This window comes from Amblyomma mixtum, chromosome 2 (genome assembly GCF_055824585.1).
Source record: "Amblyomma mixtum isolate Tamu chromosome 2, ASM5582458v1, whole genome shotgun sequence".
NCBI classification, from domain to species: Eukaryota; Metazoa; Arthropoda; class Arachnida; order Ixodida; family Ixodidae; genus Amblyomma; species Amblyomma mixtum.
This window is the reverse complement of record NC_143013.1, coordinates 184,991,649-185,018,539: the sequence shown is the minus strand read 5'-3', so window position 1 is coordinate 185,018,539 and position 26,891 is coordinate 184,991,649. Positions and strand designations below refer to the sequence as shown.

The 26,891-nt window shown below is 47.3% G+C and overlaps 1 protein-coding gene across 2 annotated transcripts; it reads left to right on the top strand.

Moving 5' to 3' along the window:
* Nucleotides 1–9,459: 9,459 nt before the first annotated feature.
* Nucleotides 9,460–24,989, top strand: LOC149361811 (glutathione S-transferase-like). Of its 2 annotated transcripts, none has more exons than XM_089572828.1 (4): nucleotides 9,460–9,488; nucleotides 20,291–20,597; nucleotides 24,393–24,906; nucleotides 24,939–24,989. In XM_089572828.1, exons 2-3 carry the CDS (start codon nucleotides 20,332–20,334, stop codon nucleotides 24,793–24,795), a joined length of 669 nt encoding a protein of 222 aa, XP_089428954.1. In that variant the 5' UTR covers nucleotides 9,460–9,488; nucleotides 20,291–20,331; the 3' UTR covers nucleotides 24,796–24,906; nucleotides 24,939–24,989. The 2 variants fall into 2 exon arrangements, with proteins under 2 accessions (XP_089428954.1, XP_089428953.1); XM_089572827.1 differs by lacking the exon at nucleotides 9,460–9,488 and adding an exon at nucleotides 14,166–14,284.
* The last annotated feature ends 1,902 nt before the right edge of the window (nucleotides 24,990–26,891 follow it).

Sequence of the window (26,891 nt, the reverse complement as noted above, 5' to 3'; positions counted from 1 at the left end):
CGCACGTGCGCGTTGTGGTGCGCAAATCATGGATACACGCAAAGAAAAAGTGAGTGATGCCTTTGTATATTTTCACGATGTGTGCCGATAGTCATGCGCGGCAATTTCGCCGCACAAGGAAACGAAGCGTTGACGCTAGCCTGTGCTCGCTGCGTGTGCCGAAGCTGATCCTGATCAATTGACAAAACAGTGCAACCAGTTTGAGGGTGAATTCTGTGTGTAAGCAAACATTCTTTGCCAGACAGAACGTGTCGAGGCCTCGTTTCAGAAGCGAAGGCATTGAACCTGGGGCAGTATTGATTTTGTAGATGCAAGCGCTGATTGCAGTCAAGACCATTTTTCTCAGGTTGATGGCTGTTGGTTCTGAAGCGGATCACGAACGCGATGACGAGGGCATAGCGACTTTTCAACGTTAGCTTCAAACGTGGCACCTGTTAGAATCTGGGTCGTCGCATGCCGCTGCCACGTCGCTTTTGAAAGTGCTCCGCAGCCACAGGTGTTTTTCTTCACTTCCTTCATCGGCGAGAGCTTAGCGGTTTAGCTAAGCTCTCCGACTCTAAATTCCGAACTCTCTCCGAGCTCTCTAAACTCCGAAAAAGTCGAGTGACCTTTCCGAAATGTCGGGAGAACAGTACCGTCGTTTAGGTGTAGAAGCAGGGATACATATTGCAGTGATTAACTTTTATGGCAGTTGCTCATGCTGAAGGGCAGTGTTGCACTCTAAGTTGTAACTTGTATGTTCAAATATTACAAGTCATATTTGCAGCACATTATTGTACTAGTAGCATTAAAAACTTTTTGCTTCCGTGCTTGAATGCTTGAACTGAATTACACATAATCAACTGCTGACTTTCCATTTATATTTCTTTAGGCAGCACAGAAGACAGCAGCTCAGAAGAGACGTAAAGAGACAGGCACAGCGCACAGGGATGGCGGCAAACAGCAGTGAAGCAACTGAAGAGCTCAGCAAATAAATGATTTTCATGAATTTTTCGCATTTTTTTCATGCAGCTTGACCAGTTATAACCTCCTCAGAATGTACTCAAAACATCATATAATACCCTTCTGAGGCTGTTCTGAGGATGTCCTGAGGCCGGACACGAGGACCTTTTCAGTACATTTTGAGGATCATTTGAGGACGTCCTGAGGATAAAGAATGTCCTCAGAAAAATATCCTCAGTATGTCCTCAGGATATTTCAGTGTTGTCTGGGTTGATACCGCTAGCGGAATACCGGGAGCCCGCCTAACGCCGGCGAGCAGGCGCTGATTGGTCCCGATGCTTCAGGCGAGCGCGTAGCTGCCCGGCACGTGGCGCCATCTGGCGACGTCAAGGAGATTTGCGCATGCATTGGCTGCGCCTCAGTGATTTGTGCTTCTCGTGTCCTAGCGTTGCTAGAACCATTGGTTCTAGCAACACTGTTTTGTTATATGACGTCATGACGCTTGTACTTGCGAGTTTGGCCTGTGGCGGCGATACCTGTATTTTGGTTCTTGCTCTTTTCTACGTTACAAGAGCTTTGTTGTCAGTATGAGTGGCGTTTTTGTAATCAGGAGCTGGTATTCTGTCGATACAAGCCAACTTCAATTTCTCCTCAGTGTCCCTTTAAACTATTACTGATAGACGCCTGATTGCAGTTATAGATTTATAGCCTGTCTCCATATCAGGTTTTAGAATTTTGAAAACGCGCGATTACCTGCGTCACTGCGGCTGAACATATTCGGCCCATAAATTTCAACTCGTGCTCTATTCGAAAACCGCGCTATGATAAAACTTAAGCCCGCAGTGAAGCTCCGCCCATGTTTACGACCGCCGCAAGAATTCCTCCGCGACAAAAAAGTAGTCCGTTGAAAACTTTTCTTGTTACCTAAACAAGAAGCTTAGCACAGCGCAAAAATATATAAGCTCTCGAGTTTTGATAACTCGCTTGTTTAATATAGTCAAACATTAAAAAGCTGATTTCATTTACTACTACGATTAGCCAGTGGAATGATACAAGACGTCGCGGACCGGAGCCCAGTGTTAGCAACTGCTGTTTCTTTTAGGTTGTATCCTACTATAAACACGACACTCCGTGGCGCACGTGACAATCTCTGCTCCGCCCGCACTGTAGCAGCGATTCGATGTGGTGGGGAGCACAGCAGTACGAGCGGGGCAGCGAACGTCGCGTGGCCAGACGTGCAGTGGCGACAGCTTGCTCCCACCCCCACGTCCGGGAGATATCGTCAGAGTTTGCCAGGTCATTGAGCAGAGGGGGTCAACGCAAAAGTGGAGAGATATGTGCAACCACGGTCCTATACCGGGTTTGCATCGACTTCACTACGAGGGTCGGAGCCGAGCTTCGCGTATGCCGGGTATGCTGCAAAAGTCATATTCCGCTCATGCGCGAAACCGAGTGAAGTCATGCGCAGCGCAGGTTGCCGCCAACTGCTTAATAAAAAGAGAGTAAAAGTAAGAACAGAAACAAAAATTTAAAAAAAAGAAATAAAATATCACAAATAAAAAAATAATAAAAGACAAACAGTGCGCCAGGAAACTCTCATATCTCGGTGGACACCCGAACCACGCAGTAAGGGAAGGAAAATGGAAAGAAAACTGGTTTGAAGGAAAGGAAACGACGCCTGTCTCTCACATCCAGGTGGATACCCGAACCACGTCGTAAGGGTCTTAAGAAAAACAAAATGAAATGAAAATCGTTTTTAAAGGAAGAAAATGCCTGTCTCTCATATCTTCGTGTACACCCGAATGGAATGGACACCACAGTACACCACTGTAACCACAGTGCATGTCTCTAAAGCAACCTTCTAGGTTGGTTGGTTGCGACTGAGAGGAGGATGAAAAGGAAAGTGCACAGGCCTGGCAACTGGCTCAAGCCGAGCCACCATGGACCGCTGCCACGTGCAGATTGCGCAGTGATTGCACGAAATTTAATGCATGCACGATGTACTTTACAATAGTAGTTAATTGCAAAATAATTGTGCGGTAGTTATGTAAACGCCTGAAAGCAAACCACTATCACTATAGGGGTCTTCACTGCTACACCAATACAATTGAGTTAACATACAATTGCATAATCGGTTCCCACAACGTGCCGACTCTTCTGCGGACAAAAAAGATGTGTGCTTACAGACACTAAACGGCTGCCGTCTTAAGCTCTGCTCTTTCTCATGATCAATATTCCTCTGGAACGAAAGCTTTCTGAAACGTAGAATATTTAGCCCCGTTCTCTATTTCAGTCACCGATCTCACAGCATTTGTTTAGCCTATTTCAATTACACATCTGAGATCCTTTCATTTATTTCCTAATTGCTATTATAATTATTTTATTTTTCCCAACCATTATTTTCTTGCTTAACATTTTGTGCACCTATCAGTTGCCGCCTGTGTCTTGGCCAATCCCCCGCAGTGGGTACGCGCCATTATCTAGAGGATGTTGAGGTATTAGCGGGGTCGCAGCGGAGCACCAGACAGAGACGACCAGCGTGGCAGGCTTCTAGTTCCGGACTGCGCGTGCCGGGCGTGCGCTCCGAGCACGCGCTGTCGTTCTTTATTTTCTTTTGTCGCGGGAACGCCGATCTCAGCGCCTGCGCTTTGTAGCGTCGCCAGGCGCTACAGGGCCCCCCGCCTAGACGGAACGTCGGAATGTACAGTACGTGCCGACGGGGCAGAGATGGAGTAGCCACGGCAGGCAAGCAGGCAGCTAGAGTAACAGTGTCCCCACGGGGTCGCTACAAGGTCCGGTAAGTTCAGGTCAGAGGCCGGGAAGAGCAGTCGGGTGGAGTGCGCCGGCTCAGGTGGACGAGCCTGGCTGCTGCGCAAGGGGCGAATGATGCAGGGTGCCGAGCTGACAACGGACATGGGAGCAGGGGAGGCCATGGTCGGGCCGTCACCGACTGTAGTGCTGCCCGCGGACACAAGTGTCGTCGGTGTGGGGACGTTGGAGCTGGTGTCGGTGGGAATTCGGCGCGCCGATCGAGTACGTCGGCACAAGCGCTGGAGTGGGCGAAACGGCGCCGTGGCCTGACAGCAGCTGTGTTTTGACCATCGACATAGCGGCGACAGCTGTGACGATGCCGGAGCAAGTTGCTGGGCTCAATGCCAGGTGCTTGGGCGAAGCGGGAGTGACAGTCCGGAGCGACTGGCCAGTGCTGATGCGCGTGTGGGCACGGTTGGCTGTAGGTGGCTGCCAGGAGGTTGTGGCAGTGACATGCCGTGGAGCTGAGACTGCTACATATCAGACGGCTGGCTGACAGCAACAGGCACAGCTGGTGGTTGGACAGTTGCTGCACTACTCGGTGTGGGTAGCTCGACCATTCGGTGCCGAGGGTGGCTCAAGTCAGGCACCAAAGCAGACGCTTGCTGCAGCGGTGTCGAGCTGCCAGGGTCAGAATCCGAGAAGCAGTTGATCGTACTGAGGGCTTGGGGTGGGGCCTCTTGGGCAGACGGTGTGGTCGCCAGGGTAGGGGGGCTGGAGGCGATCGCCGTGCTTGTTACTGCTGTCATCGGGTTGGCTTCCCAGACAACACAAGTACATCCTCAGGACGTCCTGAGGATTAATTTTTGAGGACATTATGTTGTCCTGAGGACGTCCTCTTCTAATCCTCAAAAGGTCCTCATTTAGTCCTGTTGTCCGGCCTCAGTATGTCCTCAGGACATCCTCAGATTTCCTCTGGAGGACTTTCTCAGTCTATTTTCAGGACATCAGATGATGATGTAGCCCAGGGAATGTGGGTCACTGTTTTCTTAATTATTGTGGGCCGTGTGCGGAGGGGTTGTGAAAGAGCTTTCTTCATGCTTCTTTTGTCTTGGATTTTAGCAAACAAATTTCGCAAAAGTTTCGCATACTCAACAAGTGACTGGTTCGTTCACCATATCTGTTCGGAGTTAAGGTTATTCTCCATACAATATTTTCCTACAGCAATGACTATATAACTCTCTTAGTGGAATAGTCAATCCAACAAATTGCCAAAAAATTTGCACACTCCAACCCCATCAGAAGCATGCAGTACATGTGACCAGGTTTGCAAACCAAAATAACTTAAGATATCTCCTGAAGGCATATAATATTTTCAGTCACAATGGCTTCCTACATTACATCTCTATTGTACACAAGTATCTTTTAATAAACCTGAAGTTTTTACGAAATGAAAGCCGAGTGCGAGAGATAAAGCTAGGTTCATCTCAGTTCAACGCCACAATATTGTCCTGCGCTAGGACGTTTGTAGGACATTTGAGAAATTTTCGTCCTGGAGTCGTTCCGCGAAGTAGACTGAGGACTTCCTCATGAGGACATTTTGCCGTGATGCACTCAAAAAGTACTCAGAATGTCCTGTTCGGGGTGAGGACATTTTGACCATTTGAGGACGTCCTCAGGACGTTTGGTGTTGTCTGGGTTTCTCATCCTGCTCCTGATGACGAGTAGTGCTCTGCGGACCTTCTGAGGGGCTGGGAGTGTGACAAGCAGGCTTGGTCGTTGTCGAGGGCTCTTTAGCATCAGCGGGCGACGGCTTCAACCTCACAGAAGAGGCCTGCAGAGCTGTTGGCGGTAGTGACGAGGTAGATGGAGATGCCGGAAGCCTCGGCACGGCTGCTGCCGCAGAGTCGTCTTTGGCTGCAGGAGGCTCTGGCGACAACGCCACTGAAGCGCAAAGAGGCAGAGCCAGAGACGCGGGTCGGATTGTAGTGGGAGCAGGACGCGAGGCGGAGCTCGTGCGGATCCCACCTGGGGTGGCGTCGAGAGAGACAGCCGGGCTGGAGACGCTGGACGGGAGTGGCGGCGATGCGGCGAGGGGCTGCTGAGGCGGGCCGGGTTCTGATGAAGGCTGCGTGGGCGCGAGCGAGACCGGTCCAGGGACAGAGGCTGGCGGCGGCGAAAACGGGTCCGCTGCGTCGTAAAGCGGCGCGGAACGTAGTAGGCGCCGAAGTCCGCCAAGACGGCCGCACGCAGCTCATCGTATGGCCGGCCGCCGAAAGCAGAGTAGGTGAGCCGACGCAGGAGGTCGGCCGGGAGGATGTCACAGAGGACTTCGTGTTTGAACGGCTGGATGGTGATGCCGTTCAGGTACATCGCAGCCTCCAGTTGGGCGAACCACCCGCCGACGCCTGCAGGCCGGAACGCCGGGAGCGGCGGGTCGAAACTTGGGTGCTGCCAGTACGCCATGCTGGAACGCCGCTGAGATAGAAGGCACGGTTCGCCAGGTCACCACTGTTGAGGTTTTGCGGGGTCGCAGCGGAGCACCAGACAGAGACGACCAGCGTGGCAGGCTTCTAGTTCCGGACTGCGCGTGCCGGGCGTGCGCTCCGAGCACGCGCTGTCGTTCTTTATTTTCTTTTGTCGCGGGAACGCCGATCTCAGCGCCTGCGCTTTATAGCGTCGCCAGGCGCTACAAGGACAACAACAACAACAGCAGTGGCTAAATCAAGTTCAAGAACCATGGCGCCGAAATGAGCGATGGCTCCCGAGAAAGCCAGCGCAGGTAGCAGTTCCCGTCGTATTCGTGCTGGTCTCGCTGTACTCTTCGCAATTTCTAGGGTCACGAGCACGAAACCAAGCACCACCGTATTGTCGCAACACCGACATCACTAACACATGAAGGAACACGACGCCAAAGTATCTGTGACCGGCGCCGCACAGCGGGCGACAGCACCTGAGAAAACGCGACTGAAGTTCGCCAAACATGCAACGGATGCGCGGGTCAGGAATTCAAAAGGAATAGAGAGAGATCGTATCTCCTTTCAGAACCTTCTTGCGGTTAGATTTTGTGCTTTGGTACCGAGGCTAGCGCCAATTCCTCCTTCAGTTGCGTTCGTAGTGTTAGGCGGACCAATTACGGCTTCAGCGGAGGTTTCTGCAATTAGCCGGGACGGAATTAACCGCTCGCGCTTTCCTCTCCCTCTGCCAACTGTGGCATGTGGTGTACGGGAAGAGGTCAACAAGAACAACTTAAGTCTCACAAGCCCCGCCAGACACTTCCGGCAAAGGCATCAACAGCGTAGACAACCGAAATACATCCCCAGGACGCAGAGCTTAAAGTCTGCTTCCATTGAAGTGTGTAGCCATTCGAGCACAAGTGCAGAGGGAAATAAAGAGGGAAAGAGAGAAAGCGACTGTTGGCCTGTTTTGCACATCGTCTTATACATTGGGAGAAATCATTGCTGAAGGTCGTTCGTTCAATCTACAACGCACAGGAAACAAGCGATCCACATTCTCTGCAAGTGTGATTGTTGCTGTGTAGCTTTGGAGCCGAGTGACCAGTGCTGAACTGACTTGTGGTGTAGGGCCACGGGTTTCTTTTTCTTTCTTTTTCTTTTGGTCTTTGTAAAGTGCTTTCGACTTTTTGATTTTTCTCCGTCTCGAGTTTTAGAAAACATGTTAATGATTGTTACTAAAAATCACAGTGAAATTTTCGAAGCGATAGAGAAGGAATTCTGTTCTGACCCCGTCTGATAAGATCAAAAAAGGTTCCCTGCTTCAGATTCATGCAGTCTCTGCAATCTATAGTACGGGGATCTCAGACCCCTTGCTAATGCTGGTGAGGGGTCTGGGACCCCCCGAGACCCCCCTGACTTTAAGCATTGCCAGGACGTCCTGCGATTTAATTTTTTAGGATTCTGTATTTTTCCGAGGATTTCCTCTACTGATCCTCTGCAAGTCCCTATTTAGTCCAGTTGTGCGGCCTCAGTGCGTCCTCAGGACATCCTAAAATTTCCTCTGAAGGACTTTATCAGTCTGTTTTCAGGACATCAGAAGACGATCTAGCCCCGAGAATGTGATAATTATTTGCTGAATATTGTAGGAGCGTGCACAGGGGTTTCGATACAGCTTTCATTTTGCGCCTTCGTTTTGGATCCTAGCAAACAAATTTTGCAAGTTTCTCCGTGCTCAGCTCTTGCTGTTCACCGCATTTGTTGGTATGTATACAGGTTGTTCTTCGTGCAATATTTCGATAGAGCGACGACTACAACTCTCAGGAGTTTAATTCTGCCGCCTCAATTCAAAAGCCACTCGGACTAGTGGCCGCAAAATCGAAACAGTCCAGTAACCCCTTCAGAAGCGTGCACTACATTAGCAGGTTTAAAAACTTAAATAGCTTAAGATATCTCCTCAGGGCACATATATTTTTCACTCACAACGGTTTCCTTCATTATATCCCTCTTGTACACAAGTATGTTTCGATAAACATACATTTTTGAATTTCACAAGTATCTTTTAATAAGCTCGTTAGGACTGATGCTTGGGCGAGTTGGTATGCCATGTTCAAGAAGAACAGCGCGAAAAGACAAGGACCATAGGAAGATACACAAAGACAAGCGCTGACTTTCAACTAAAGATTTGTTGCTTTATTGCTTAATAAACTTGCAGTTTTGAAGTTATGAAGGACGGATGCGAGAGATAAGCTTGTTTTATCTCATTTCAATACCCCAATACTGTCCTGTGATAGGACGTCCGTAGGACATTTGAGAAATTTTGATCCTCGAGTCGTCGAGCAAAGTACAAACTGAGGACAATCCTCATGAGGGCGTTCAGCCGTGATGCGCTCAAAAAGTACTCAGAATGTCCTGTTCGGGATGAGGAGGTTCTGACCATTTTAGGACGTCCTTAGAACGTTTGGTGTGTTCTAGTATTTCGAGCACATACTGGAATTAGGTGTCCTTGCGTTTCATTTCTTTACTGCATGCTTCTATTTTTATTTTTTCAAGTGGCGGTGCCTACGCAGCCGATGTTCGCGAACAGATGTGTTTACGACACATAGTTGTAACCGATTTTTGTAGTGTGTACATCAAGTGCTATTCAGCTAAAACAGCTTTGCCCGAGGGTATCAAAAGCCCAGCCTTCTAAAAGTGCGTGCAGAGTAGTTCGTAGGCCAGTACAGTGGGTCTATTTCTGTCAGCATTTCGTTTACAAAGTGCGCTGCACATGTGTGCCAGGTTTGCTTTTGGTACAGGTCTTCTCCGTTCACCAACTGCGTTCGCTGCCTATATAACTTGTGGTTAGCGGGAAAGGTGAAACGAAAACATATTGCAGCTGCTCTGAGACCTCGGCATCACATATGTAGCTCGTATACACCAACGGAACTTTTTTTTTCTGTTGTCCTTGACTATTGCCGCAGCCCGCTAACATTGATGTCCAGATGGCAGTGGCTTTGCGTACAATACTGCTGTTTTTATGGTTTATGGGGGTTTAACGACTCAGGCAATGAGGGATGCTGTAGTGAAGGGCTTTGCAAATATCGCTACCACCTGGAGATCGCACAGTACACGGGCCGGTAACATTTCGCGTCCATCGAAACGCGACCGCCGCTGTTTTTCGTTTTTGTTATACCGACGCAAACACGCACATGAGCAACTGGACGTTGCTCCGCGCACCGGATTAACAGCCCAGAGGAGGATGAGAAAAAGTGGGGTGTGGAGCTCAGAGTGTCCTGTTTGGGAGCAGTTCTCCTCGTAAAATAGTGTGTATTAACGTTCCTTTGTGGCACCTGTTTGAAGGTGAGTAAGTTTCGCGCATTGGTTGTGTTGTACTACATTCAGTACGTAGAACTTAAGTGCCGCCCGGTTGCTGGTCATAGCAAAGCGTATAAATTGGGTACCTTGAGCATTAGCGGGCCTGCAAGTTCTTGCAAGGTCACTTTACTATTATAACGAAAGTGGAATTAATGTTGTTTACATATGTTTTTGTTAATTATAGCGCGCAAGGTGAATTAATGCAACCTTTTTGTTGTTACATTTCATAAACTTTAGCAATGTAGTTCATTATTAACAATGAAAAGTAAGACTCTGGTAACGTTTCGATCACTGTGGAGCAGCCGCCGCAGCAGAACCCGGCGAAGGGCCTGCAGCCAATTGGGACTAGACAGAAGTGGAACTGAAAATTCCAGGAACTATCTGCACCAACACTCGATCGCCTGGCGCAGTTGACGTCGCGATCACAGAAAGGTTGTGGATGGACTGGTCGGAGAAGACTATTGCATGGCGCACACAAAATAAGCGTGCAAACATTTTTTTTCGTCTCCTGCGCCGCTTTCTGTTCAGTAAATATCTCGCAAGGTTTCCGCATGCTTTCCGTGCGCCTAAAAAAGTACTTACAAGTATAAAAAGTACTTACAAGTATATTTTACATGCTATAACACTGTTTTTAGAAAAAATTCGTTCGTTACAGCTACAAGCGAAACATGAAAACAAAGGAACGAGATCAGATGCAACATCGCCGCCCGCCGCCATCATGTTTGTTGCCGAAATTCTGGATAGTCTTGGCTGGTCTTGGCTATTCTTTTATTTCTATTTTTTATTGTTAAAAACTGTTAAACCTCGTTTTATTGGCGTTGTCACGTTATGTATTTAATTATTATGTAATTTTTCTTTTCCATCGACCTCTTCACAAATTCCGCTCATTTTCTGACGCCATTTTTTTTTTTTTTTGCAGCGAGTGCACTTTGCTTCCCCGTTTAGCACCGCGTAGCCTAAAGTACAGTGCTCTAGAATCTAGGGTTCTAGAACCCAAGGTTCTAGAGCACTGTAGCCCAAAGTGTCACTGCGGATGTCGAAGCGCACTCCCCATAAGTGCACTTAACTTGTGCGTTTAATTGACAGGGGTATTAGTCGTTTTAATTCACTTCAACTCACGCCGTCCTGCTCAAAGAGCCGGTAGGACAACGAATGAGCAAGCAGCGATTGTATCGTTGCTTTTGTATGCGTCACGAGAGACGCCGAAGACAAATAAATCATTCGGATGCTCTTCCGCTAGCCCACCTTGGGCAAGAAGTCGCATCTATCACTCGCCGCTTTCGCGGCAGCACCTCAGTCATGCCGGCTTTCGAGTCCTGTTCCTCGCTCTATGCTCTCTGCAAGCTGTGGAGAACGTCGCAAACGTTAGCGCACCCGGAAAAAACGGCACTTAAACAGGGGGTGCGTGGGGCTGCAAGCTCTGTCGACTTGCCGACTCGGTCTTGGACAGGGCAGGTTTCGGCTTGGACAGAACAGCGTTGAGCTTTGGCAGTCGTCAAAGCACGTCTCCAAATCACTGCCGGCGTGTCATGGAGCCCATCTCCGCGGCATACACGGATAAAAAATAATTCCTAGACTCCATCCTTGAGCCCAACGTGGGATCCCATGCAGTCAGGGCCAAACGTTCAAATTGCACTGCAAATTCGAGAAGCTGTTGCGGGAACCTGTGGAAGACAGTAAACTAGTGAGGTGCGGATCTCTTCACATTGAGTCGTGCACTTATGGGGTGCTCGTGTTGTTCTAAAACGGGACTTTCAGAACGACATGAGGCTGTATCGTTCACTTAAGACATCGTATCATTCACTGCAAGATTCAGCAGCGTTGGTGGCAGCTAAACCCTGTGGACTTGAGCAGCGCGAAGCAAAAACACGGACGAAGGGCGAGAAAGCACGAAAGAAGTGCCAACTCTCAAACACGCTTTATTATATGCCAGCTTTTCACGGGGCCAAGGGCGCACTGCACTGATGGCACCTTCGCGGGTGTCCTTGCTTCTTGGGAAACAGCCACAAGGCCAAAAGCGCGAAGACTGCGTTGCGAGGCCACAGGCGTCCTCCTTTTTGCGATAAACGTGCACTTGAATATGCAGCGCACCGGTAGTGCGGAAGTGCAATGCCACTGGCGGGGGCAGTGTCGAAAAGTGATGCGCTTCTGGGAAACTGCATACCTGTACTTGCATTTCCATATCTTCAAATTCTAACTTCTGTATAATTAAACAGTCACAGGCCGGGATTGTGAACACACTTCGTATGCATGTAGCATGCTTGTGTGTACGTTGCGTTGTACGAGTTTTACTCCATTGCGTACGTGTTTACGTTGCGTTGTACGTGTATTACTCCATTGCGTACGTGTTTACGTTGCGTTGTACGTGTATTACTCCACAGACTAGGACATCTTTTCCTTCCACATTTTATTTTATTACGAATAAAGCCACTAATAAAAATTGGAGGTAACGCATAAGGTCCGCCTTAAGGGTATGACGCGATAGCTTTATTGGGTTAATGCTCATATATACACAATTGGTCATTCTCTACTTAACATTCATAGATCCCCGGGAGTCCTCATACCACTATTGGGGCAGTTGTGCAGCGGTTAAGCGATGCGTCACTCCCCTGCGATGGCAGGTGCTGTCATCAATTGTTCTCGAGTAAACTCTCGTGACCAATCTCTTAATTTAACCGCCACCTGCCACGGTGGGCAGTTTGCTCACAATCCGGTGAACAAGTTGTGACGACGCCGCAAGGTTATGTGACCTAGGTAGCTCAGCTGCGTTCTGGGTTTGCTTCTCTGGGATTTTCCGGGAAATCCTTGCTCACCGTCAAAGACGCCGACGACGCGCCGGATTTTCGGCGACACAATTAAGCTCCTTAACGCTGTCGCGTTAACGCAAGCGTTCATTGCAGAACTGCAGCGGGAAAAGGTGAGCACAAGAGACGTATACCACCGGAGCGGCAGGTGACAACGCTCGGCGCTGCGGTTATGAACACGTCGATAACAAGGGAGCCAGGCGTGTTCGCAAACACTGCCCTTTTCCCGAGAATGAATGTGCTTTTTCGCCACCAAGACAAGTGACCCGGGAGCTGATGGAAGCCTTCTTTATTAGAAAAAACGGCAACCGGTGCGTCAGCGAACCTTCAGTGGCCCTGTCAGATATGGAATTCAGATACTTGAACAACCGGGTGCACACGCGCGCCGCTGTTGTTTAGATATCTCTTCCACGTTAGGCACGTAATCTGTGGTCCAGGGGTTATAACGTAAGAAGTCTTAGGTGGTTACTGTATATACTCTGTTCCGTTTTCTAATAAAACTTAGCTGCGAGTCAGCGCTTGTAATGTCTCCCCTTTGTTCTGTGTTCTCTGTCTAAGTTTGCGCTGTTGTTCCACCATGAATTCGCAAACCGCGCCAGCCTCGCGGCACGATGGCGCGTACTTGTGGCCATCTTTTTACACTGCAGCCGTGCCTTTCTTTTTTTTTTTTGAAACCGTGGACACATTCAACAAGTTTCTGATTTTATGGTTTATAGTTTATGGCTGTTTAACTTACCAAAGCGACTCAGGCTATGAGGGACGCCGTAGTGAAGGGCTCCGGAAATTTCGACCCCCTGGGTTTCTTTAACGTGCGCTCACGTCGCACAGTACACGAGCCTCTAGCATTTCACCTCCATCGAAATTCAGCCGCCGCGGCCGGGGTCCAACCCGCGTCTTTCGTGTCAGCAGCCGAGCGCCGTAACCATTGAGCCGCCGCGGCGGACGTTCTACAAGTTTCTCTATGGGCTATAAGTTAAGAAACAGATTTTGGCTCCTTGGCTGCGTCCGCTATTGAACAATGCACAGTTGTCTAGCAGCGACATCCGCTATCGTCAGCCGCCGCAAACACGCCGTGCAGCATTTCATTGTCTCGGGACCGAGCGGCCAACGCTCCGCAGCCCTAGTGCGAGTCCATGCCACACGCTCGAGCATCACGGGTGGTGGCACAACCATGTCACTGTGCACCTAGCGTACGCAGAGATTAAGGCAGCCATGTGCACACAGTACGCGTTTCTTGCAAAACATGCCCGTCATTAAGCCTCTGTTTGGTATAGAGCTTGCATGTGGTTTGACAAAAGATTGTGACACATTTGACGGTGGTCTCTGCTTATCCGAAGGCAGTTGCGCGTTCCTCGCAACGTAAACTGACCTTGTCATTTCCTACTGCAGCCTAAGTATGCTCTGGTGAGCTGTGTTTGATATTCCATTTTCACTCTGCTGAAGTCCGAGACGAAATAACGTGCGCGGGACGACGGCTTCTAAAAGTGCGCCACTCTCACGGGAGCCCACCACACGTGCCTGGAAGCCTTCGCTTCAGCACGCGCTCGCAGCATTGCCGCGGGAAGTCATTCCATTGCGAAGTTCCGCGGCAAAGTATAGGTAACTGCGAGGATCGAGTGATGCCTGCACGCCGTGGCGCTGCTTCCTGCGGGGCTGTTTTTTTGTGCACGTTTCGAAAGCGCGGAGGAAGCCAACAGTATTCTCGCGTGTACGACAGTCCAGATGAGGAGATACGCATAAACAATGCGAAGGTGAACATAGATTACGCTCGCGGATGTGGGCAAGAGTTGTTTAGGTTGGGCGATAAGCTCGCGTTAACACCCCGCACTCCTCTTATTTGCGTCTCAAGGACAGTTGTCGGCACTGAGCCCAGTCTTTTAAGTACAGACGACACCTGAGCGCATCGCTCGTCGGTCCCGTTGCGCACACCAGCGCCAGGGAGTGCGTGAAGCCTCCTTTGGACTCACCCCGCCAGTCGTAATTGCCATTCGTGGCTTGTGCATTTTAATACGATTGCACTTATAGGGGGCATTCCCCGCATTTAGCCGTGGTGTGTTTGTTTCTTTGTCTGACGCCTTCTTATACGAACCTGACGGCCACACGGATTTCGTTATATCCGATGTTGGTAGTAGTTGATAGTAAGTGTACTCTCCGTATTTCAGCCCAACAATATCAGGTCTGCCGAAAATGGCACTTATTTCTTTAAAAAAATGCACTATGGCGGTCTAACTCTCCTAAGCAGGCCCTACAGCGGCGCTTTCCAGGCTGTGCAGGGCGGTCATGTTCACCTCGCTGAGACCCTTGCTGCCAACAGTCAGCTTTAGGGAAAGATATAACTAATCAGGGTTGAAGCGTCCACGGCAGCTGGCGTTAGGTCGGCCATATCAGATTTATAGGTAAGTGCTTGCACTCCGCGAAGAGTGGCTTCATCAGCGCACGCGGCTCTGCGATGTTGTCCACAGGGACGCAGACATCCGACGAAAGATCTGACCAGTTATGCATCAATGACGCGTTGCCATAAAACTACATGCGTTTGATCACATGCGTTTTCGATACCTTCATCTTTCGTTCCTGGGAACATGCTGCGACGAAAGTAGCGCAGAGCGTTTGGAACAGAATGTATCAGATGCACTGAGCAGTGCACGTGGTAGCAGCACGAAACGTGGAGGCGACTGTGCAGGCGACGCATACCACATAACCAGCATGACCAGCAAGGCGTTGAAGCTAGCAAGGTGGCAGTTAGTTGATACACTACCATGAGCAGTAGCTTCGAAGGCGACGCTACCCCTCTCTCGCGCCCACCGCTGTTCTGCTTCCACTTATGATGCTCTGCACAACCGGCGAACACGAAGGCGATGGCTGACCTTCATCGGCGAGCGCTCGGCATTTGCGAAATCGTTATGCATGAAGCATAAGTACGGCGTCCGCACTCAAAGATGAAAAAAAAAAACACGTTCTGCATTAATAATTCGGATATAACCTGAGACGAACAGGAATTGCGAGGATATCTCCTCTGTTAGATTTTCAGCTCTGAGTGCATCACTCTAAATTACTTCCTCCTCAGCATGCTCCTTGGCTCTGTAATTTTCCACGCTCGACATTACCCAGTCTCGTATTTTCTGATAGCAGTAGTATTATTTCTTCTGCTTCATGGTGGCACTTGCCCGGGGTTTCCTGGAGCATGGAGGAGATTGCGCGTGCAGGCAAATCTGGGCCTTCGAGAGTGCATGCAATAAATTCTTAGCTCATGGCACCCGTATAGCATGGTTTATCTCCCTTGAGTTTGTGTGTTCGTGCTAAGGGCTTTTCATAATGTACGGCACGATATTTATGAGACTTGCCTCTTTCGTCTGTCAAGTCCTGCCTTTTTTTCATTTTTTTTGTGCCCTTTAATTCTAGAAAAGCTTTGTAAACTAGTTGCCTAAGATACGACAGCGTTAACACTCAGTTTCATCGAAGTATGGGGCCCGCAAAAGTTGACATCTTCATTGCGTAATATACCTCAGGCCACTTGATGTTCTTGCGTGTTGTTTTTGCTGGATGGTGAGAGAAAAGCGACGGTGGGAGAAACTGCTCTTTGAACGCACACTGGCGGACACCTCGCTGCCTTCTGTTCTCGCTTGACTTCTTGCGTGTCGATGGCGAACCGATTGAACTGTTACAGGCTGCTTGACAAATTCTACCGGACACATCTCTGGTAAAAGCTAGGACAAACAAGATTTTGTAGTCATTTACCAATTGTTCGGAGCAATTGTATTTTGCTGTGGAAATTCTGAAAAACAAAGCTCTTCAATTTTTAATCTTGCAAATTGTCTTTAGACACGACGATCATCTGCATCAGTCTGCGGGCTGATCATTCTGCATCACGCGCCCACCTTGCTTGCAGGTTCATATGGCCCTACTTCCGCGCAAGCGTAGCCTTAAAGGACGCTGCGACGAGGTGTCGACTTTTATGCAGGAAAGGGCACCGCTCGACGCTCCGCACAAGGGTGTCGCAGACTGTATAGATACGTGGATGAGTTCTCTTCTTTGTGCGTATGTGTGTGGCACGGGCTGGAAACTTCCACTTATACTTCTTATTTTTTGCCCATTCTAACATATCTTCACATGTGTGTGCGTGTCTGTTCGCAATCTTCTGCATAGTTTTTTTTTATGTTTCCGTAAGCTGACATGCGAATACATCAACGAAATCAATTTCTTAGATGTCGTGAGGGTTTAACTAATTCTGAGCTTGTCTTCGTGCTTTCCGCTGCCATTGTATTTTGGAGGCCAGGGACTCCTGGCACCATCGTTGAACGGCTTTTCGTTTGTACTCCTGTTCACCTTGGTGCATGAATAAAACCTTGAACGTCAGTAGAAAGAATGCTCAAGGCACTAACGATAACAGTAAAGTACGGCATTGACAGAACGTCTCTTCCGCAATGCTCTTACGCCATCCACCTTGACTGTTCTGCAGCCTTCTTGCCGCTAGCTGCCGGCCTTGGCGGACGTATCTCATCTCGCGACTTCATTGCGCGCGGCTGCTCGGTCAGCGTTCAAGTTGCTTGGTTACTTTTTGTCCTCGTGTTATATTCTCGTCGGTTACGAGCGCGTCCTTGTTTTCTGTTACACTAGCTGCAGTGACAGTCGTGCGGCTTTGACACAGCTGCATTCTGAGACGAAGAGCGCACAGCACGCGGAGAACTGCGCCTGGTAGGGGAGTGTATAAGCGAAAACTGCTCCGCTGGCAACACATTGCAACGGTAGGGCGTTGCAGTCGCTTTGGTACTGTGGTATACAGTTGCCACTGAGTACCCATACCGGCCAGAAAGGTGTCTTGTAACGTCAGTGCTGGAGGTTTAAGGTGTGACTTTCGGATGATTGCTTAATTGTGCGCACGAAAGCGCATGTTCCGTGGGAAATTTTGCTAATTTTCTGGCACCTGCAGTGGTGCTGAAGGATCGTGCTTTTTGTTGACTGTACTGAGTGAAATACTGGATGAGAATTATTTATGTTCGTGGTGAAGAAACGCTTTTAGCAGCGTGCACATGACAGTGATCTGAAGTATACAGATGCTTAATATTTCCCTAAATGTTGGGCACCGCTTTCATAACAGAGAACGTTGTAGTCTTTTGTCGTACAAATACCAAGTGAATGCTTTCTGGAACGTTTCAGGTACTTGCATGTTACTGAGTACTAAAAACTGCATCTGAATTGAAGAGGGTTTTGTACACATCGAATTTTGTTTATGTGGTGATGACGTGATACTGCCCTCTCATCATTATTGATTAGAGATATGTCATGGTCTTTGGAAAATGCCCTTTGCAAAACGTCGGATGCCCAGATGCTATTGGTATTTGTGTGTTAAACACAGCAGTCTTTAATGAGGTCAGTTGTTTTATTAAAATTTTCCTGGATAATCTCCTGGAGAAAGTGCTTGCTTGAGCGTTACCTCTGACTAGGGGCTCACTGTTCCTATTTGTTTATTCTCTCGTGCGTTCCCTTACTTTCGCATTCTCTGAGCGCTTGATTTTGTTTCATTTGGTCGGCGTAGCTTTTCACTGTAGTGACGAAAATGTAGGTCCTCCATGTGTTCTAAAAGGCAGCTCTAATTTCAATGGAAATGTGCAGCGCGCTTTACAGCACCCTCATGCCATTTATGCACAACAGTCAACCAGCTCGTTCTCTGCTCCTTCAAAGTTTGAGCTTGTATCGCGGGTTAGTTCAGCAACCTCTAGTTGTGTAACTCTTGATCTTGTTGTGTAACTATTTCGAGTCGTGCGTGTTGTGGCTCTCAACTAATAAATTATTCCTTTAGATGAAAATTTTCACTACGGCGTTTCTTATGTCGCCTAAACTTAACCGGCATAATTCCGTCACAGTCCATTGCTTGCATACTCGGGTGCTGAAGAACGGTACTCTTACAAGGAGCTATAAGTTTACCCATACCAGTAACTTTTGGGAATAAAGGTATATAGTTGAGACTTTTGATACGTTAAGAGCTTGAGCTTCAGCGCGACATGCGAGGCAAAGACGGAGAAAGAAGACGCATTGGGTGCGGACTATTAAATATAATGTCGGTGGTTTGCGCTTTTCGCGTCATTTTTTCTTGGTCTTTGCCTTGCGTGTCGTGCTTAACGTCGAGACGTTCGAAGATTTAGTTATCCCTCCTAAATTTACTTGACTATGAACTCGCGCTTTTCTTTTTTCTTTTACTTACGACGTTGGTAGGTACTTGTCCGCAAACTTCGAAGAGGGCGCTGGCTACGCACCGTAAGCTCCCATGTGTTGAACGTATTGGCTTCTATGTAGCCAGGCTGCCACTTTACATCTACCATGTCCTCTGTGGCGAGTAACACCGAAGTAGCTGCAGCGGGTGCATGCTGATGAGTCCTTGCCGGTTCGGCTCACACTTTATTGGCGTTGTTGGCTCGGCGCGTATACAGATATCACAGCCTCCAAAGAACGGTGTGTCTGACGTTGCCGCCGGGCGCACCGCCATGAGAAAAATGTAGGAAAACAGGGATTTTCGTTACCCTGTGCAAAAAACGATGTTTTTTAGGTCGAGCTATGCAAGCCAGTTTTCAATGAAGTACACAGCTGAACCGGCAAATTTTTTAAGCAGTACCACTTCAAACTCCGAAACGCAACGAACTAATGCATTTATGCCGTGGCGGAAAACGCTATAGTTGCTTAGAGTGAGCAAGCTAAACATATAGCACGACAGTCGACCAGATAGAGCTGTACTTCGAGCTTGCTGCCAGTCGTGGAAGCAAGTGCAGCAAACTGAAAGTGCTCTACTTTCCTGGACGTACAGTCTTTGTCAAAAGTCTTGTCAAAAGCGCGGCGCATCGGAGTGTTCTCGCTGTTTATTCCACGCTGCTTCGGCCATCCAGTGTCGGGGCATAAGAGCTCCCAGTGTCCGCGTCCGTTCCAAAGTGAAAGACGCGTCCGTTTCAAAGGGAGCGCTCCTATCTCTTTCACCCGTCTTGATGGCTGTACAAAGGGCGGCCAGCCTATGAGTGTAGAACCGTGCCGTAGTCGTTTCACTGAATATCAACCACGTATGTGCCACATATGTTATTCGCCGAGTTATCTTTTCGTTTGTTTTCATTGGTGCTTCGTACTAACGTACTATCGTGCTCAGTGCAACCAGTGTAGACAAGCAGATGCGCCGCGATGTACAGGTGCACCAAAAGTGAAACGAAGCAGGCGAGCGGTGGCCAAACTGGAAAAAACTGCATGCCAGCGCGCTCTATCAGCAGATGCTCAGTAAAGAACGAAAGGGCGCCGGCACCAGCGAAGCGACGCTGCTGCCATCACTGCTCGCCAGAAGCACTTGCAATTCTTCAAGCGAGGGTTTATTGTTCGCCCGCGTCGTACAGAAAAGCTGGGCCTTCGGCGGCATGCGCTTTCTGCTTCGTCTCGAATGACACTATTTTCAGTCTGTGTGCCTGCCGTGGTTCGCACTTCACTTGACGGCGAGTTTGTTGTGCAATTGAGTATAAACGCTGGTGCATTGGTTTGGCAAGTTTGGTCAGAATTTTGCTTCCCTCAAGAGAACGCAACAGAGCGATCATTGAGATGGGTGAGACGGATGTGCCGACGCCCTTTCGCTCTCGGCTGCGCATCTGCTGATAGAGCGCGCTGGCGTGCAGCTTTTCCCAGTTTCGTTACCGCGCGCGTGCTCCGTAAAATCCTTTCGGTGGACCTGTGCGACATCGGTGTCTGCCGGGACATAAAAGCGAACGCTACTTTTCCGACACGCGGTGGAATGGGTAAATATTCACTCCCACCGAGGTCCTGATTTTTACTGTAGTGAGCTCCAGCCACAGATGTATGTTATACTAGCCCCATGTTGCACCAAGTATTTGACGACCTTTCATGCCAGTTGCCCGTAGTGATCACTTTGTGAATGATGCCGCGGGTACGCGAGACCACGGTGTAAGAAACATTTGAAATATATCTTACACCATGCGCGAGACGATATGGTCTCTGTTCTAGTCGCAGGTCGGTCCGCCCGTGGTTGAAGAACATCGGGCGGCATGGCTCCTGTCCTGGGCTACTGGGATGTTCGCGGTTTCGCGCAGTGCATCCGCAACCTGCTCGTCTACAAAGGCGTGGAGTTCGAGGACAAGCGCTATACTCACGGTCGGCCGCCGGACTATGGCCGCGATCAGTGGCTCAGGGATAAGTTCGCTCTGGGCCTTAAGTTTCCTAACCTGCCTTACTACATCGACGGCGACGTCAGGCTCACCCAGAGCGTGGCCATCCTTCGCCACCTGGGCAGGAAACATGGTCTGGCTGCCAGGTGAGAGGAGGATCTGTTTTCGTGAAACGCTTCGTCCCGCTTCGGGCTCCTGGTTTGGAACCTCTGTTTAAATAAAGGCTTGACAGCAAAATTTTAATGCGAAAGCAGTTCTTGCCTCGTGAGTGGTGTGGACAGGACGTGTCACCACGTGCTGTAGAAAGGAAGTGTGGACAGAGCGCCTCCTCACAAACTGTCAGTACTCCAGCAGAAGTGATTTGCGATGATTTATAATGATTGAATGGAAGGTTTAAATGATCTAATTAACAACAATTATTTAAATAAATAATAAGGCAATTAACTTCTCTAATTATTCTGAGTAATTCACGAAATTGCTTAATAATTAGTCTTTCAGAATTAAACGAACAGTAAAATAACGAAATAATGAATTAATAACGACCAAAATAAATCAATTTGATGTTAAAGGTGCACTGAAGAGGAATCTGAACTCGTCTTTTTGCCGCGGGAGCTCAATCTACACCTTCTGAGCATTCTTATAAACTGCGATTTATTGACCTGTATGGACGATTTCCCTAATTAAATCGAATTAATGTCCGGCTCCCGCCTTTTTTTTAATTCTCCCTCTTACGGTGGGCGGATTCGACCAACGCGCGGAGTGCCTTTCACCCAGTCCCGTGGCGGCTTGCCGCTCTGCCTTTGGCGGAGTAATACGTAGTAATCCGCAGAAGCAAATAGTCCGCGCGTATTTTTATTTCTGCGGGCTTATTTTGCGGCCATATTATCAGCGAATGAAACTATTTATTCACAAAAACCTAAAAACAACATAAAGCGAAAGCAAAGCCTCCACGGAGCTGGCTGAAAGGCACTCCACGCGTTGGTCGACTCCGCCCACCGTACGAGGGAGAATTCAAAAATTAAGGCGGGAACCGGACGTTAAATCGATTTAATTAGAGAAATCGGCCACACAGGGCAATAAGTCGAAGTTTCTAAGAATGCTCTGAACGTGTAGATCGAATTCCCGCGGCAAAAAGGCGAGTTCAGATTCCTCTTCAGTGCACCTTTAAGTAAAGAATGAATTATTTATAATTTATAAGTGATTAACTTCTTTGCTTACTTAATGGACTAATGAATGATTTCATTGATGATTAAACACTTTCCTTAGTAAGAGAGGAGGCAACGGAACTAGAAATGCTTTCGCATTTCCGCACTTGAGGATGCTTAAGTGCCCCTTTAATTCTGGCTTTTCTCGGCAGCCGCTGAAGAGGTTTGGAGAACGCTCGTTCCCCTTAGAAAAAAAATAATCAGAAACAACTCTTGGCTACGGTTGGGAGCGCAAGTTTGGGGTAGGTCCTTAAATTGTTTCTCATAAAATGGCCGCAACTCGCAGAGTATTATTGACACAAGCAATCAATAGAACCAATAACAATATTTTAAATATTTACAAGCACACATGATATTCTTCTTAAGAAGGAGAACTGACGTCATGATATTAATTCTGTAACTTTCGAAGCGCTGCTCACGCAGAGCTGGAATTTCATTTCATTCATTCCACGCGCTGAAGCACATGGAGGGGGGGGGGACGTCGAGAGAAAAAAGCTGTTTTGTGGGCAGGTTGAAAAGGTCGCACCCACTAATACATAAGGACAAGGGCAGATACAGTACAAGCGGTACGTTAAACGTAAAGGAACAACACAATTTGCGATCGTAACTGCCAGAAAATGAATCAGTTGATACTGAGAGACATGATACGATTCTATAAATACAAGAATAATATATAAATTTCGCATAGCAAAAAAGTCGATACTTCCTTCACTGAGATGTTACAAATTTTTTTTTCCAAATTACAAAACACCTGTATATAGAGCATATACAACCAAATATATATGCAGCAGAATATATATGCGATAATATAAATTAAGTGTACAACACTTTAACGTTTTTAGTACACTGATGCATCGTGCCATTAGTAGGAAGGTTATTAAACAGTGTTAGAAATATGTTAGACAGCATTTGCATTCCTTAATTTGTTCTTGACGAAGGAACTCCCTGTTTTCCTTATGCCCTGTGTGGTACAGTGGAAAGTTTTTGCCTGTGTTAGCCCACTGCCATAGGAAGTTATTTTGCCTTTTATGTTTTATTAGGGCTTTACAGAAACAGAAATAGTGAGAGTGCTCTATGTTTACTGAGTTTAGTTAAGTAAACAGTGCACTCATTGAACATTGTTAGGGTAAGTTTGAGATAATTCTTGTAAACTTACTTTGAACAGGACTAATTTTTGCAGCATTAGTGCATGCACTACTTCCCCGCACAAGATAACAGTATCGCATAGTAGACACAAAAAGTATTTGATAAAGCAAAATAATTACGCTAAACGGCGTAACCATTTAATTTGACCAATTGTTTAAAATTTTAGTTTTATCTGCTGTAAACGCTTCTTATTGTTAACGCTGCATAATTTGGATACCTGTTTGCGTTCCTTAACTGGACTGAGAATCTCTAAATGTTGAATAGTCGCGATTTTCGGTATTACCTGAACTAAATTTGAGGCTGAACCAAAGTTATGCTTGTGCAAGTGACTACAACTCAAGAAATAGCGGAAAGTGCTCCTCATATGGGGTCGTCCAAGAAATGGCGTCGACTTGTTGTCATGGCGTAAATTTCAATTTTATTATTACTTAAAATTGCACATTACAGCCTCTTTCTGTCTGCTTAAGCATGCATGCTTTTATGCGGACAGAGCGTTCCATACATATATAGAAAATAAGTATGCAGATACAGCACTGACCTCCATCTTTCCAATCTCAATAAAACATGGAAACACTTGAACAAGCCATAATGACATGCTATTGGCATTACCAGCCAGCAGACGATAGTGAAAAGAACACACATACAAACAAAAAGTAGAGAATGTACCCTTTACACACCCACCTAATAAGCATAGATTGTTTTCTATAAAATATATCGAGACTATATACTACGGACCAATAAAGGAGATGTGCATGTTCAGCTCTCAACTAGGACTCACACAAAAGAATGTGTACAAACGATAAAACAACGCAGCCGATGCATGAAAATTGATTTGAATAATCGAGATTGACAGAGTGCGGTAAGACCTAACAAGCGTAAACAGTTGTGCCACAGCGGTAAGCGAGCTGGCGGAGCAAAATCACTGCGATGAGAAAGTATTGTATAGCAGCTAAACATGAGGCGCAGCAACAGTAAAAATGAGAAAGCCAGTAGCCTTCTACTAAACTGCAGGCCGCAATACTGCAGGCGCAAAGAAAGGTCTGCAGTATTGAATAAATAAACAAATAAATAGAAATAAAAGGGCAGCGTCAAAAGGGGCAGCAGCTGAAAGCTTGGATGGCTAGAGAAATATTTAACGTGGGTAAACCTGCACATAAAAATGTAAAACCTTGTCCTTACGTAATCTTAAAAAAATTAGACTCCCTTTCGTCACACAATGAGACTGTAGCAGGAAAGTTTGCCTGCGGCCATCATAATACCAACCTTTCCTGCCATCCGACCAGCTATGTGTTGATTATCATTGGAAGGACTCGTCTTTGAAGTATTTGGTTCATGCTGAATTAGGAGGTGCCAGTGCGAAGAACATACGCTTGCTGGCTATGGAAAAAAAAAACGGTGGTCGCTTGTCCCCTTGCAAGATATCCCCTTAATGAATGTGGGACACTCTTCGAGCCAGCACCTTCACAAGCATCGCCCGTGGGACTGGTGCCGCTCTCCAAGCTTGTTTTCATCCATTTATACATCAAAACATAGCATTTTCCATGCTTGTTGCTTTGTTTATAAGCCCATTTCTTCACGTGTGCGGTCCAGGAACGATGAAGAGGCCACGGAACTGGACGTACTCGAGAAGCAGGCGCAGGACCTGTGCTTGATCCTCGTCTACGAGGCGAAGACCCAGCCGCGCTACCGAGAGGGGCTCAAATCGTACGCCGAGAACGTGAAGGACGTGCTCGAGCCGTGGGAGAGACACCTGACCGGTCGGAGGTGGGCTCTGGGAGATCGGCTCACGTACGTCGACTTCCTGCTCTACGAAGGGCTCGACTGGCACCGCGAGTTCAAGCCGCAAGCCATGGAGCAGTACCCGGCGATCGTCGAGTACCTGAAGAGGTTCGAGGAGCTGCCGAACGTGAAGGAATACTTCGCCTCGGACAAATACAAGAGATGGCCCATCATGGGGCCACTTAGGGCATGGGGATATCACAAGGAAAACTGATATGCACTGGGCGTAAGGAAACGGCCTCACAAATAACGATTATTTTGATCCTATTCCGTCATCATCATCCGCGGCTTTGACTAGTAGGCGTCGGCGGTAACCTGGACGTGGCTTACCTGGACCGTGGCTTAAGTAACCTGGACCGTGGCTTAAGTCGGTGATAAAGAGCGAGAGTGAATAAATTGTTGTATTTATTTATTTATTTATTTATTTATTTATTAGTACCTCAAAGGTCCCAATGAAGGGGTATTACATGAGGGGGTGGAAAATTCAGCAGTGCATTTGTTCGATGAACGGTCTGAATGACGATGAGTCGGTTTGATCCATGATGGCGTTTGGCAGGTCATTCCTAGTTCCTTGCTGTATGGACGACAAATGATGACAGATGCGCAGAAGTGCGGGTAGGGGAAGGGTAGACGGCCTTCCCGTTGTCTGTGCGATTGGAGATGGAATGTGCGGGGCTGATAATGGAGTTAAGAAATGGATGATAATAGAACTTATGAGACAGACACAGTCTGGAAATTTTTCGGCTGTTCGCTAAGGTTGTGAGATGAGCATTGCGCTTTAGTTCAGTTACAATTACATGACAAGAATAGGCTGAGAAAATGAAACGAGCTGAGTGATTTTGTGCACATTCGAGAATAGTGGAAAGGTTACTTTGTTATGAGGGTCCCAGATCGCTTATGCATATTCTGATTTGGGACGAATAAGTGTTAAATAAGCAAGGGATTTCACTGATGGGGGTGCTAGTCGCAGGGTTCGTCGAAAGTAACCAAGGAAGCGATTTGCCTCCTTAGTAACCTGAGATATATGGAAAGACCAATTTAGATCACGTGCCAAATGGATGCCCAAATACTTGTAGGTTGGTACTGAAACGATTTCTGCACTCCCGATGAGATATCTTGAAGGTAATTGTGAATGACGTCGGTGGAATGATAGCAATGATGTTTTTTTTTGACATTTAAGGACATTAGCCACGCATTACACCAGGTAAGTACGTGCTGACTGGCAGACTGAAGACGCAAAATGTCAGCGCTGTTAGTTATAGGCCAGCAGATAACGCAATCATCAGCGAACATGCGAATGTTAAAACATAAGTTTGCAGGAAAATCAATAATATATACAAAAAAAGAAGGGGACCTAAGGCGGTGCCTTGAGTTACCCCAGATATAAAAGAGTAATAAGAAGATAAACATTTATTAGCAAAAACAAATTGCGGTCGATTAGTGAGAAAGCTGCATATACAATTAAAAACAGGTTTTTAAAGATTAAGACGTGGAAGTTTTAGGAATACTCATTTGTGAGGAACTTCGTCAAAAGATTTTTCAAAATCGAGGAAGAAGGCGTCAATAGGAATGTTAAGGTCAATGCTAGACCTAAGGTCGTTAATAAAGAGGGCTAATCGTGTGTCGCAAGATAAAGCTTTTAGGAAGCCATGCTGGTTAGAGTGAAAAAAGTCGACGCACACTAGGAGTTTTGTAATTTGAGAGAAAATTCTATGTCCCATTAGTTTAAAAGTGATACATGTGATAGATATATTGGTCGATACTTATGGCGAGAAGGTGAAGGCCCTTTGGGGACTGGGATGACTTTGCCTATTTTCGAGCCATATGGTATGATGGCTGATGAAAGCGATTGCTGTAAGATATGAGACAATATTGCGCTAGTTGGATGCTTTGTTTTTTTTAACACTTTAGTATAAATTCCGTCAACACCAGCTGAGGAAGTTAATTTCAAAGAATCGAATATTTTGGCAATACCATCAGGCTCGAAGCTCAAGTCCGGCATAGGTGGAAAGTTAAAGGAAGGGAAATCGGGCAATTCGTTATCCGGTTCGTGAGTAAAAACTGAGCTGAGTGATGAATTCTAAACTTCTTCAACGTCATGTTCTACAGTTGGATTTTTATAATCGCACACAATGTTATATTTCTGGTGGGGTTAGGATTGATGCATTTCCAGAATTGACGCGGGTTTGTACGAATAATGTCGGGTAGAGTATAAGGAAAAAAAATGAGTGTTTAGTTTTGTATATTTGTAGGTTATAGGATCTTTCTGCATCATAATAATTTTGCGAAGTTTTGCGGTTACTGGTTTTT